Below are 14,569 nucleotides of genomic sequence, written 5' to 3' on the forward strand. Positions count from 1 at the left end.
TTCACATAAATACATTTTATTCAATCATAATCCATGTTAGCTAACGCATCATCCGCCAAAAAAGTAAAAAATTATGACACATGTTTTACTACGTCACCTTCTATAGATAAAAGTTAATAGGAGAGACTAAATTTATGGACAACATTTAAAGGACCATTAGTCCAAAGAAATTTTTATATGATTAAAAATTGAATTATAATCTAATTATCAAGATTAAAAACATATTTAACCTTTATATTTATCATTTAATTGAATTGTTAATTTTATGAAACACTTTAATTAATTTATCAATTATAAATCATTTATAATCAACTACTATAAATTATCAACCACAAACCATACACTATAAACTACTAGAAAGATAGCCTTAAATAATCATGATTTTATGCTTTTTCTAATTTTTTGCCTTGTGAAATATTTCTAAAAGATGAAAAGCAATAGAATAGTAGCATTCTAACATATGCAATTCTTCATTACTCAACATTTAATATGTCTGAGTTTTGCCCTACTAGTACATTCTTTCCCACAAAAAATCATGTTAGTCTATGAATCCCTACAACTTCGTCCTCTCTCTCTCACACACACGTGCACAGTGATTAATAGTACTATTTAGATTGAGAAAGAAGAATAAAGAATGTACCATAAAAGAGCGTGTCAGTGAGTTACTCCATTAATTACTTCTTCAACTTTGTATCCACGTTCACCTTCTTCAAAGTAGGTTTTTCTACTTTTGTTTATTTTTTATTTTTTATGATTTCATTGTTTGACCCCAATTGCCTTTTATCACTTTCCCTTTCTGGGTTTTTCAATTTTGTTTGAAAAATGTGTTTTTTTCTTGTGGGGTTTGAATCTTGAACCTAAATTTTGTTCCTTTATGGTTTCTGAATTTCTCTTATATATTTGTGCTACAATAGCAAGTAAAAGTTATAGTATGACCATGACCCTTTTCTTTTTTTGCTTTAATGTTCATATCATATGGTTTGTTGTCATTTTCACTCACTTTTTGATTGTTTTGTTTGATCTATTTTGGTGCATATAGCAGGTTTGTATTTGTTGATTGATGGTGATTTGACTTGGTACAACTCAACCACTCATTGTACAATCTTTATCAGATCATTGGCGCCGTCTGTGAGAACGTTTTCTATACTTTTGAAAGTTTATATAAGCTCTAGGGTTTAGTTTAGTGTGGAATTTGAAGTTAAATGAAAGACATGAGTTGGATGGTTGCATCCCCTAATGGTTCTTCGAATTCGAAACCACTTTCATGGATTGTTGTTTCAATTGGAGTAGTAGCTGTAATCATAACTTTTGCTTCATGGTTTTTTCTATCATACCCTATTAGTTCATCTGCTCATGGTCATTTCTACGGTGTAGAGAGTTCGCAAACTCAAATCAATACAACTTCTGTTGATGTTCGCGTGAATGGAAGTTTAGGTTTAGGAGATAATAAAACACTCTTTGATTTGCAACCTTCCATAGATGTTGTGTCGAGTGATAATAGCAAGACAGAACGAATTGATGATAATGGAAATTCACAAGTACTCTTTAGGGATTCTACTTCGCCGAAAATTGCTCCTATAACTAAGGAGGTGAATAGCTCAGAAACTTCGGGTTTGGCCTCAAAAGTGCCTATTCCGGTGGTTGGTAGCAATTCTTCAATTGTGAAAGGTAATTTTAGAATTAAGCAAAACCTTTTTGAAGCTTCTATGAATAAAAGCCAAATGATGAATCCGATGATGTTTCCGGTAATTCATATTGCATTTGTTATTGTCTAATTATCTTGCTCGGTTGCGCGAACTTGTTTTCAATTTGTCATTTTACTTGCCACCATTCTGAAGTATATTTGGTTCAACTTTTGAAAGAGACAAAAATTGATTCTAGAAATGTAGAGTTGATTTTGACATGTTTGAGTTTTATAGTATAATTGATTTTGTCTCCAGACTTGATTTTAACTTGAAGTTAGAATTTATAGCTTTTTGAATGGTTGTTTTCATTGTTAAGTAGGTTGTGATCTTTACCATGGAAATTGGATATATGATCCATCGGGACCGTTATACACAAACAATTCGTGTCCTGTACTGACACAGACACAGAATTGCCAGGGTAATGGTAGGCCTGATAAGGATTACGAGAACTGGCGATGGAAGCCTTTTGAGTGCGACATCCCGCGATTTGATCCGAGGAAGTTTTTGGAGCTAATGAGAGGCAAGACATTGGCTTTCATTGGAGATTCAGTGGCTCGAAACCAGATGGAGTCAATGATGTGCATTCTTTGGCAGGTTATATTCATCATGTCGATACTAATTTTATTTTCATAACTACAACAACAACAACAACAGTGTCGTGTCGTGTTTGGTATCTGGTGTCTGTGTTAGTGCTTCATAGAAATTAAATGTTTAACCGCAAAATTATGAAATTTCAGGTGGAAGAACCTAAGAATCAGGGTACTCGCAACATGCAGCAATATTATTTTGAGTCTACATCTGTAACAATTGTTCGGATATGGTCGTCATGGCTTGTCAAACACAATTCCGAACCATTTGACTTTGCTCCAGCGGGTGTGGAGAAACTCTATCTCGAATCCCCTGACGAGATGTTGATGGAATTTCTCCCGACATTTGACGTGGTTGTTCTTTCTTCTGGCCATTGGTTTACTAAGCAATGCATATACATTTTGAACAACGAGGTAGTTGGAGGACGATTATGGTGGCCGGACAAATCTCGGCATATGAAGATCAACAGCATTGAAGCATTCGGTATATCCGTTGAAACAATTCTTACCGCTCTTGTTACACATCCTAATTATACCGGGCTTACAATTTTACGCTCCTATTCACCCGATCATTACGAGGGTGGAGGATGGAACACTGGTGGATCATGCACCGGGAAAGTCAAGCCTCTTGTGCCCGGTGAATTGGTGGAAAATAAGTATAACGCTGCGATGTACAAGCAACAGGTTACAGGTTTTAACAGGGTGGTAAAAAAGGCGACAAATGGATCGAGGATGATTTTGATGGATATTACCGAAGCCTTTCAATATCGACATGATGGTCATCCTGGTCCATATAGGAGCACCGATCCTAATAAGATTACAACACGAGGCCGAGATGGAAGGCCGCCACCACAAGATTGCTTGCATTGGTGCATGCCGGGACCTGTAGATACTTGGAACGAAATCGTGTTTGAAATTATTAAGGAAGAATATGAAAGTGATAGCGCATCATGAGATTATTTTTTCGTCGGAAACCAAACTGCGTTCGTCTTCTAAGCTCACAAGGGTGAGTTTTGCAGTTACATGCCTATCTGAAGAAGGGTAAGATTGGTCAATTTCCCCTTATAATAGAAGCATATTATAGATCATTCATCTTCTCTCATGTATGTTCTGTGTATATATGTGTGAACTGTAAATTTTATTGGCGTCGACGAGATCGAAATTACCGGAGAATGTAAGAATGGTGCATTATGAAGATGTTTTTCAGTCCAGAATGCAAGATTTCAACTCGATATTTGAATTCTATATAGTATGCATAAAGACTTTCACTCGGATTGTTTCGCTTGAGAAGATTTTTACTTCTGTAGCATCGACATCTCTGAATAAAGATGTGCCTGATATCTGACACATGTCCATGTCTAACAGTGACACTCTCGTGATCCTTGTGATTTCGTTCAATTTAAGAAAAATAAAATTATTGATAATGTCAATGTGTCGGTATCGGAGCAAACTTAGTCTGATTGTTGCCAAAGATTGTGTCATCCTTTAAAAGCAATCTCTATTGTGTCATCATTAAATCTATGTGACATTGTTTCTTGTATCTTGTAAACGTTTTATCTATTGTTTCATTTTTTTTCATTTCGAAAGTTTCAAATTTCACTACTTCCATATTTATTCATTCTATTTTTATATCACTTATTCCTTCATGGTGAACTTTATAAGACCATCCCAAATTTATTTGCAGTTGTAAATTATTTAATTTTATTATATTCTTATCTACTTAAAGTACGTGATAGAATTTAGAAATAGTTGAGTTTTTGAATTTAGGAGTATCTTATTTGTTCCACTTAGTTTGTGGCTTGATGGGAAAATTTATTTTTTCCACAACGTTGAACAAACCACATCCCATCATACGTCATACGATTGGAAAAAAAACCAACTAATCATTCATTTCAAAGTAAATATCAAACTGCCATATTTTAAAAACAATTGCATTATTGTTTGACTGCAACCGTTGAAAAGGCAGCAGTGTGTATCATACCCCAAAATTCACCTCATCCTTCACAATGTTCAGTTAGGTCACTAACCTAATCATTTGCATATCATCATAAGCATTCATCTGTATAAGCATGGTTCAACACAAGAAGACAAATGACTTGAATTCGTGACTTTGTATTTACATCTAGTGGAAATTACGGTTCATCAATAACTTGAGGTGGATCAATCAATCAAACCCTAACTGCTTGGTTTATGACATTGGAAGACCCTTTCACTTGCATGATAAATCACTTATCTTGAGGCATCTGATCAAGCATGATCATGTCTTGATCTTTGGGGTTTGGCACATATCTGATTGTCTAGGTGTCCATGTGGTTTTGTGCCTCATTTCACTCATGGACCCATGCTCATTCATGATCATCCATTGATTCTTGATTACATGTTTCTTGATGCACTGATTCATTAGTGAAATTCTGGCGTAGTCAGAATTCAGATGTTCTACTCCAAGTCATGACATCTGATCCAACATTGTAACTATTACAGCAAGACAGTTATACAAATAAAAACCCTGTACTAAAGCACGCTTTCACAGTTGTCACGACATCTGCTACTATATTACCCTAGCATGGAAGAACACCTAGTTCTGTCCTTCTGGTACTAAGACACAGCAGAGATCAAACACCACACTTACTTCTGTTGTGTTTGTACAGTTATCAGCATGATATATCAATATTGATTTGAACATCACCTGTTACTGTATTCCAGTTTGCTGGCCTAGTACTCATGTTTCCTAAACTAAAAGTCAAACAAGTTAACCTAATTTCCACATATTAGGGAGCTAACAAATAGGCTATTAGTTAGGTTCATTAATTGTAGGTTAGTTGTTATTCTCCTGGATTTTAGCTCAGCTGTTGTTGTAAAGGCAAAGAGTCAGACAACATACGATCGCAAGTTTCGATGATGACAAATGACCACCATGCACGTCTACAAACAAATGCAACACATTACCTATCGTATCCTTTCCTATGCGTATCTAAATCTGTTATAATTCTTAAAAACATATGTGGACAAAGTATGATCATGACGAAATGCATGAAAATCACAAAACACAAATTTTTGCAGATTTGAAGACTTTGAGTCGACCATAAGGGTCGGTGCATAGCTCACGGGTCAGCGCATAACTCAGACAAATTGGAGAATGGTCAGCGCATACGTGCTTGAGTCGACCATAAGGGTCGGCGCATACCTCACGGGTCAGCGCATAAAACCCTTGGGTCGACCACAGGTCGGCACATGGCATAGTGATGCTATCCACGGCTCATCGCATGAAACCTTTGGGTCGACCATAGGGGTCGGCGCATTCCCCACGGGTCAGCGCACGTCGACCTATGGTCGACCGCTCGTGCGTAAACTCAGTTTTCTGAGTATTTTCCACTGTTTGAAAAGCTGTTATTTTTGGTTGGTAAGCTGTTACTATAAATAGAAGTCAAATTACTTTTATCAACTAACATTTTGTCAATTTGAATTCAAGTGTTCAAGGAAACAAGAAAGAGTGAAAAAGGTGTCCAAGATTCATCATCTTCATCTTCAACATCTCACAACACATCAACTACACACAACCATTTTTGATGTGCTTCGTGATCGGTTAAAGGTGATAAGGTTCGAAGCTGTGATTGGAGAATCTGGTTCGGGTTGAAGCTTGTGGCAGGTTCTTTCTTGAATAAAACCGTTAGGGTTTTGTCCTCCAATACCGGTTTGTGTTTGGGGGTTTTTGGACGAATTGCTTCATCAATATTCAGCTGAGCGAAGGTGATTGAGAAGAGGAAGTCTTCATCAGTCTAGTAGCGGATTCGGTGATTTTGAAGTGAAGGATTCGGGTTCGATTCGTTGTGTTTGAGATCAGCCGGGCCGAGGGCTTGAAGAACGGAAGATTCTTCAACAAAGGGGCTGGAATCGGAGGTCTAGCAACAACGATCGAAGGTCTTGATTCATCTTGAATCAAGGAGCAAGGATATGAAGCATCATTCAACACATTGGGAGTTCTGTTGTTTACTTGCTTTGCAATCCTTGTATAAACGGTTAAATTTCACAGGTGATATCTAATTAAATCATCTCAATTCTAAGTTTAGAATTGAGGGCAGACGTACCCCGAAGCGAGGACGGCGGGGGAACTGCCTCATCAAATCTCTGTCTTCTTTGATTTTCTGCATAAGTGTTTTTCAGCTTAAAAATTAAGTGATTTTAGTTTAAGCAATTTTACCAAACATTGATATAAGTTGAGTAAGAGATTAAAAACTCTGTTTTTGTATCCAAAGTACAATAGTATATTGTACTAGATCAATTTGAATTACTTACTCAACACAAATATCACTTGGAGTGTTTATGCACGCCAAGTGTTTGAAAATTTGCCTAAACCAAAGTTGTCTCAAGTTTGTATCTTGTTTAATCTGGTATTTGGATCATTGGAACTAGGAATCCTAGTAAGTGAAACATATCATTGATTGTACAATTAGTGTAGTGATTTGTATTTCACTTTATCTCTAATCCATTAGCTTAACGCATATCCGGTTTTCCAATAACGGTTCGTTTTAGACTAAAATTTTCCTCGGCCGCTTCCGCACTTAAAACAATTTTTCAAAACCAATTTTAAATTGGTAGCGCCGACTCAAGTTTTTAATTGGGATCTATTCAACCCCCCCCCCCCCCCTTCTAGATCCGTGCCATAGTCTAACAAATGGTATCAGGAGCTCCGGTTCACTCCGTGCTTCAAAATATAACTTTGATAGAAAATGGCTAACGAACCTAAAGGGGCTTATAATAGAGCTCCCGTTTTCAATGGTGAAAATTATAGTTATTGGAAAGACTGTATGCGGGTGCACATAAATTCCATAGATAGAAAAATATGGAACGTTATTCTCAATGGTCCAATTGAAATAACCATGACCAATGAGAACAATGAATTAGTGCCTAAGCCCGAAGCACAATGGACCGATGATGATGAAAAGAAATACAATTATGATTGGAAAGCCAAAAATATCCTAATCTCCTCACTAGGTGTAGATGAATACTATCGTGTATCCCATTGTCCTACTGCTAAGGCCATGTGGGATTCACTACAAATTGCCCATGAGGGGACGAACGGTGTTAAGTTGGCTAGAATCAATACACTAACACAAGAGTTTGATCTCTTTTTCATGGAGCAAGGGGAAACCATTGCTGACATGCAAAAGAGATTCACTCATCTCATCAATCGATTACATTCACTTGGTAGGCCTGTTTCCAATGATATTGCTACTAATAAGATCTTAAGATGTCTTAACAGGGAATGGCAGCCGAAAGTGACCGCCATCAAAGAGGCAAATGATCTTACCACATTGGACTTGACAACATTGTTTGGTAAACTACAAGAGCACGAACAAGTTCTCTTGAGCCTGGAACAACACGAAAAGAAAGATAAGAAGGACAAAGCAAAGGTGAGTGAAAAGAAATCAATAGCTCTAAAGACTTCCTCCTCAAAGTCTCAAGCAAAAGAGCAAAGTGATTATTCATCGAGCGACGAAGAAGAAGAGGACAAGAGTGAAGATATGGGGTTGTTCGTTAAACGCTACAACCGTTACGTGAGAAAGAACGGCATCCAACATTCCGAGAAGAACTTGGTAAACTTTCGGAAACAATCTAGGTACTCCAAAATCGATGACTCAAAAGGAAAAATGACTAGAGGGTCGTGCTATAAGTGTGGAAAGCCGGGTCATTACAAACCGGACTGTCCGATGAACAAGAAGACAAAAGAAAAAGAATCATACAAATCACACAAGAAACCATCAAAGCCAAGGAGAGCATACATAGCTTGGGAGAGCGATAGCGACTCCTCCGATGATGAAAGTTCTAGTGATGAAGATGAAAATGCAAACCTATGTCTCTCTGCTCATCAAAAGAACAAGAAGAAACAGGTACGACATGCTAAATATGAAAAATCCTCTAGTATGTCTCATCATGAATTGCAAACTGCTTTTGATACTTTACACTATGAAGCGAAAGAGGCCTTTAAAAGGCTTGCCTCAAATAAGAATTTTTTTTCTCATTTGGAACATAAAATTCAAGAATCCGAAAGGAAACTTGAGGCACTTAAAGCTTCTATAGTGGAAAGCACAAAAACAGTTATGAGGACCTTAGAAGTAGAATGATGAACTTTGGGTGTGATACTTGTTACATTTGGCAAGGTGAAGTAAGAAACCTAAAGGCCAAACTTGACAAGGCTCTTGAGCCCAAGATTACTTTTGCTATCGACAAATCAAACTTTCGAAAAAGTATGGTTAATCCATATCAAAAATATAAATATGTTATAAAGGATGAAGATAGCAAAAGCAATCTAAATGTAAATTTCTCTTGTCTCTATTGTTGCAAGAAAGGCCACTCCATTGCTAAATGTAGATTTAGGAGATTTTTAGTTCCTAAAGGCATTTATCAATGGATGCCCAAATGCAACCATTTCATTCCTCACCATTCAGGACCCAATAAGCCATTGGGTACCTTCTCTTGTTAATTATATTGCCATAGGTACAATGCCTCGAGACTACCGAGAGAAGATGGGTTCTCGACAGTGGATGCTCAAGGCACATGTCAGGAGACATATCTCTCTTCATTGACTTCGTGGCTAAGAAGAAGGGATATGTAACTTATGGTGACAACAACCGTGGAGCAATACTTGGTAAAGGTAGTGTAGGTAACCCCTCTTCTACTACTATTTCTGACGTATTGCTTGTCGAAGGTCTTAAACACAATCTACTTAGCATCAGTCAATTATGTGACAAAGGATACAATGTATCGTTTTCAAAAGATTGTTGCAAAATTGTACATAATGATGATAAGAAGAGTATGTTTAATGGCCTGCGTGTGAACAATGTCTATATGCTTGACTTAAATGAAGTATCGTTAACAAGTGACAAATGCCTTGTAACAATGAGTGAAGATTCATGGTTATGGCATAGGCGTTTAGCACATGTTAAGTTTGACTTACTAAACAAAGTAGTCTCAAAAGATCTAGTCCTAGGTCTTCCCAAAATTAAGTTCACCAAGGATCACCTTTGTGATGCTTTTCAAAAGGGGAAGCAAACGAGGATCTCATTTAAATCCAAAAATATCGTTTCAACAACGAGACCTCTCGAGCTTCTCCATATGGATTTATTTGGGCCATCTAGGATTAAAAGTCTAGGAGGAAACTATTACGGTTTCGTAATAGTGGACGACTTCTCTCGATTTTGTTGGACTATTTTTTTAGTAAGCAAGAGCGATACGTTCGCCGCCTTTGAATGATTTGCTAAGCTTTCCCAAAATAAACTAAATACAAATATTGTTGCAATTAGAAGCGATCATGGGGGTGAGTTCGAAAATCACTTATTTGAAGAATATTGCGGTAACCATGGCATTGATCATAACTTCTCCGCTCCACGTACTCCTCAACAAAATGGGGTTGTGGAGCGTAAAAATCGAATTTTGGAAGAATTGGGAAGAACAATGATCAACGAAAGTGGCTTACCTAAATATTTTTGGGCCGACGCCATTAGTACGGCTTGTTATGTTCTGAATAGGGTGCTCATTCGCCCCATTCTAAACAAAACACCGTATGAACTTTTAAAAGGGAGAAAGCCAAATGTTTCTCACTTACATGTCTTTGGTTGCAAATGTTTTGTATTGAATAATGGAAAGGAAAACTTGGGAAAATTCGATTCCAAGGCTGACGAAGGTATCTTCCTCGGATACTCTCAATCTAGCAAAGCATATAGAATATACAACAAGCGATTACTTACTGTAGAAGAGTCTGTACATGTCACTTTTGATGAATCCAATCCGAGAATTGCCGGAAAGGGTAGTGTTTTTCATGGTGCAGGTACATCTACCGAAGACATACTCAAAGGTGGCGAGCCGGGGATTGATCAACCCGACATAGTCAAAATTGAGGAGGACAAAGATGTACACCATGAGGAAACCGAGGTAGTTCATCCGCCTTCAAACGATGATCTTCCTCAAGCTTGGAAGTCTTCCAAAGACCATCCAATCGACAACATTCTCGGAGATATCTCAAAGGGTGTAACAACTCAATCTAAGCTAAGTAATTTCTGTTATCACTTCGCTTTCGTTTCGCAGATGGAACCTAAAAACCCTAAAGAAGCCCTACTCGATGAACACTGGTTTTTATCAATGCAGGAGGAACTTAATCAGTTCACCAGAAATGAGGTTTGGGACCTTGTCCCTCCTCCGCGAGATCATCGAGTAATCGGCACCCGATGGGTGTTTAGGAACAAGCTGGACAAAAACGGGGTAATAACCCGTAATAAGGCGCGTTTAGTCGCGCAAGGGTATAACCAAGAGGAAGGCATCGACTATGAGGAAACTTATGCGCCGGTTGCCCGACTCGAGGCTATACGCCTTCTCCTTGCTTTCGCCTGTGCGAAAGACTTTAAATTATTTCAAATGGATGTTAAGAGTGTGTTCCTTAACGGTCACATAAATGAAGAGGTTTACGTCGCACAACCTCCGGGTTTCGAATCCCATGAGTATCCTGATCATGTTTATAAACTGAAAAGGGCTTTGTATGGCCTCAAACAAGCTCCTAGAGCTTGGTATGAGAGACTAAGCAAATTCTTACTCGATCAAGGCTACTCAAGAGGAAAGGTTGACACAACCCTCTTCATTAAACGTTAAGGAAAGCACTTGATATTAGTGCAAATTTATGTAGATGATATCATATTTGGGTCTACTAACATGAATCTTGTGAGAGAGTTTTCAGACCTTATGCAGGGCGAATTCGAGATGAGTATGATGGGGGAGCTCACATACTTTCTCGGTCTGCAAATTAAACAGCTCAAAGAAGGAACTTTCGTGAGCCAGACAAAGTACTGTTTGGACCTTATCAAGAGATTTGACATGGCAAAAGCTAAGGCCATAGACACCCCCATGCCTACTTGTACAAACTTGAACAAAGATGAAGACGGTAAGGAAGTAGATGTAAAACGGTATAGAGGTATGATTGGTTCACTCCTTTATCTTACTGCTTCTCGTCCCGATATTATGTTTAGCGTATGCATGTGCGCAAGATATCAATCATGTCCCAAGGAATCCCATTTAAAAGCCGTTAAACGAATACTTCGATACCTATCCGGTACTCCGAAGTATGGACTATGGTATTCCAAAGGTAATGATTATTCATTGGTAGGCTTCTCCGATTCCGATTTTGCCGGTTGCAAATCGGATAGGAAAAGCACCAGTGGCACTTGTCACTTATTTTCAAACTCTTTGGTCAGTTGGCATAGCAAGAAACAAGTTTTAGTTGCTTTGTCAACCGCCGAAGCGGAATACGTTGCCGTCGGTAGTTGTTGTGCTCAAATCCTATGGATTAAGCAACAACTATTGGACTTTAACCTCAAACTTGAACGTATTCCTATTTTCTGTGACAATACAAGTGCCATTAACCTTACCAAGAATCCTGTGCTGCATTCTCGCACCAAACATATCGAAATTCGACACCACTTTCTTCGGGATCATGTAGAGAAAGGTGACATTGTATTTGAACATGTTAATACTGAAAATCAACTAGCGGACATTTTCACAAAGCCGCTAGCCATTGAACCTTTCTTTCATATTCGCCGAGAACTTGGTATTCTCGATATTTCGGAACGGGCACCATAATCTGCTGTTTTACCTTACTCTATATAAGACTATAATCTTGTACTTCTAACAAGTCAATGTTGTTGCAAGCACAAGTTTACTGTTCACCAAGTCACTTCGGCATCAAGGTGATATTGTTCCTCTCTCTCTCTCTCTCTCTCTCTCTCTCTCTGCAAAGTCTCATGGTTAAAATAGTTATACCTCATAATGATAGTGTATATATATATGCATGATGTATCTCTTTGGATGTTTATTGCTGCATGGCATGTTATTTATGCATCGAACCTGTCAACGCATGTGCAAAACTGTGAAAAATTGAAATTCTGACTGTATGAGTCGACCGCAGCAGGGCTATGGTCGACGCACGCTTAATATTTTCTGTATTTTCTCAAAAATCAAACAGTATGCGTCGACGCATGCAGGGCTATGGTCGACGCATCGCTCGAAAATTTTGTTTTTCTACAGAAAAATTTGAATAGTTTCATGCATCTACATTCAAAAACCATCATTAAGTGTGCATTTATATTCCATTACCTTTCAAACTACCCACTACCTTGTAACCTGCATCTACCTAGTGCCTTTTGTCCCTTGATCCTTCATCTTCCCAAAACCCTAACTTCTCCTCTACAAATAAGGAAAAACCTCTGTCTAGCAAAATCACTCTCAAAAACCCTCACAAACCTTCTCTCTCTACCCACACACACTTAGCTTCAAACCTGCTCAAATGGCTTCCACATCACGCAGACCTACCGGCAAGAGATCCTGAGAATCATCCGCCGCATCTCTACCCATCTCCGCTGTGTCGTTAGTTCCACCAGCGCATGTCGAATCCTTCAACAAAGATATCGGCAAAAGAGGAGTTGTACAACAACATGCTTTCTACAAACTTACCGCCGAACGCATGCACCTCGTAGAAATCATGGCTCTGCTCCAGCATCAAGGCATCGTCAAATTCTTGGAGTGCAATGCTAAATACAGCGAAGACTTAGTCCGGGTGTTCTACGCCGACATTCATGATAAACTTCGCGGGCACAAGTTTCATTCCAGAATCGGCACGACAAAGGTATCTCTTAAGTCAAATGTCTGGAACCAGTATTTTGATATGTCATTGGATGATGCTGAAAATCCTCTAGCTGAGGTAATTGACTCTCACCTAATAGAAGGTTATGAGTTTAAGAGTGCATTAAATGACATGCTGAAACGACCATATCCTGATCAGTTTGTGAACAGTGACGCGTTCCCACGAGCTGTCACTGCCGGCAAGCTGAAAACCGGAGAAAGGATTCTTCAGTGGATTGTCTCCCGCATTCTGCGACCAAAGAAGGGCGGTCTCTCCAGAGTTGAACAGGCTGAGGTTCATCTCATTTACATTCTGAAGAATAAGAAGAAAATCAACTGGCCTTACTACATTGCCAGTAGGATGTTCAGTCTACGTGATTCCGGACGAGGAACGACTCTTGCTTACGGATCCTTCATTCAAGAGGTCCTTACTGCAGCCAACGTTAATCATCCGTCTTTCCCGTACACTTCCATCTCATCTGACAAAGAGTTCAGCCCAAAAACTCTGTCCATGATGGGATATTTTTGGTGTGATGAGCGGAGAATGTATAAGTTTGTTCGAAGAGGAAATGTTCCTGCGCCTGGTGCAGCAGATGATGACAGTGATGAAAGCGAAGAAGAAGAAGATGAAGAGGAAAATAAAGAAGAGGAAGCCATGCACGCTTTTGATCACAATGGTGGAGATGATAGTCCTCCACCCGTTGACACTCACGACTGCTCCGACTCCACTTGGGCTCAGCAGTCGCATTCAACTGAAGAAGATGTTCCACGCTGGGGTGGCTGGGGTGACTGGCAACATACGGGCTGGTCAACTCAACGCCAATTCTACCAGCCGTATCACCAGGATGATGAAGAATCTCCTCCGTCCCCTCCACAGCAAGCAGACTCTTCAGAACTGTTGGATATGATGCGCAATATGCAGATCGCTCAACAGTCCTTCATGCAAACTCAAGATGAGCGTTATGCTCATATTAACGAGCAACTTCAAGCCCAAAATCAGCGTCTCGACACCTTCTCTACAAGCATGAATAGCCGGTATGCAGACTTTTCGGCATCATTTGAACGTCAGGAACGGTCGATCGACGAGAGTCTCAAGCATCTAAACGGTGTTACCGAATACCTATCATCTCTGGCTGACCCCTACAAAAACCCGGGCATTTGTTACCATCCAGGACACCACCATTAGGACATAGACATTCACATGCACTTTGTAGTTTGATTGTTATTTTGGATGTATTCAGTTCTCTGTTTTCCTTGTATATCTTCATGTGTTGTTCTTAATTAATGACTATTGCTCAGAAATGATATTGGTGTGATATTATTATCTGGTTGTGTTATTTCCTGTGAAATTTCCTTGTTATGTTGTATAATCATTCTGTGTCTCTTTTTGATGTTGTCAAAGGGGGAGAAAAGTGTACAAAGCAGGTAGCCAAAAATTGTTCACAACTAACAGTCGCTTTCTGCAGATAGCCTTAGATTACAAAAGAAAGGGGGAGTGTGCAAAATGTGTCAATACAACATGCTGTTTGTCTCGTTGATTTATACAGGTTGTCATCATAAAAAAGGAGGAGTATGTAAAGGCAAAGAGTCAGACAACATATGATCGCAAGTTTCGATGATGACAAATGACCACCA

The 14,569-nt window shown here is 38.9% G+C and overlaps 1 protein-coding gene across 4 annotated transcripts; it reads left to right on the plus strand.

The window, feature by feature from the left end:
• The first annotated feature begins 403 nt into the window (after nucleotides 1-403).
• LOC127130937 (protein YLS7) lies at nucleotides 404-3,850 on the plus strand. 4 transcript variants are annotated; one of them, XM_051059894.1, is made up of 4 exons: nucleotides 404-714; nucleotides 1,040-1,668; nucleotides 2,005-2,279; nucleotides 2,423-3,850. In XM_051059894.1, exons 2-4 carry the CDS (start codon nucleotides 1,203-1,205, stop codon nucleotides 3,224-3,226), a joined length of 1,545 nt encoding a protein of 514 aa, XP_050915851.1. In that variant the 5' UTR covers nucleotides 404-714; nucleotides 1,040-1,202; the 3' UTR covers nucleotides 3,227-3,850. The 4 variants fall into 4 exon arrangements, with proteins under 4 accessions (XP_050915851.1, XP_050915847.1, XP_050915863.1 ...); XM_051059890.1 differs by having other exon boundaries at nucleotides 1,043-1,668; XM_051059906.1 differs by having other exon boundaries at nucleotides 411-537; nucleotides 1,043-1,668.
• Nucleotides 3,851-14,569: the final 10,719 nt, after the last annotated feature.

This window comes from Lathyrus oleraceus, chromosome 1 (genome assembly GCF_024323335.1).
Source record: "Lathyrus oleraceus cultivar Zhongwan6 chromosome 1, CAAS_Psat_ZW6_1.0, whole genome shotgun sequence".
Classification (NCBI taxonomy): domain Eukaryota; kingdom Viridiplantae; phylum Streptophyta; class Magnoliopsida; order Fabales; family Fabaceae; genus Lathyrus; species Lathyrus oleraceus.

What these genes read in the sequence shown, in the direction of transcription:
- LOC127130937 (XM_051059894.1), top strand. Translation starts at nt 1,203, where the DNA reads ATGAAAGACATGAGTTGGATGGTTGCATCCCCTAATGGTTCTTCGAAT. An exon ending in CAATTCTTCAATTGTGAAAG is followed by an intron (nt 1,669 to 2,004) that starts GTAATTTTAGAA and finishes ATTGTTAAGTAG; the next exon opens with GTTGTGATCTTTACCATGGA. An exon ending in TGATGTGCATTCTTTGGCAG is followed by an intron (nt 2,280 to 2,422) that starts GTTATATTCATC and finishes ATGAAATTTCAG; the next exon opens with GTGGAAGAACCTAAGAATCA.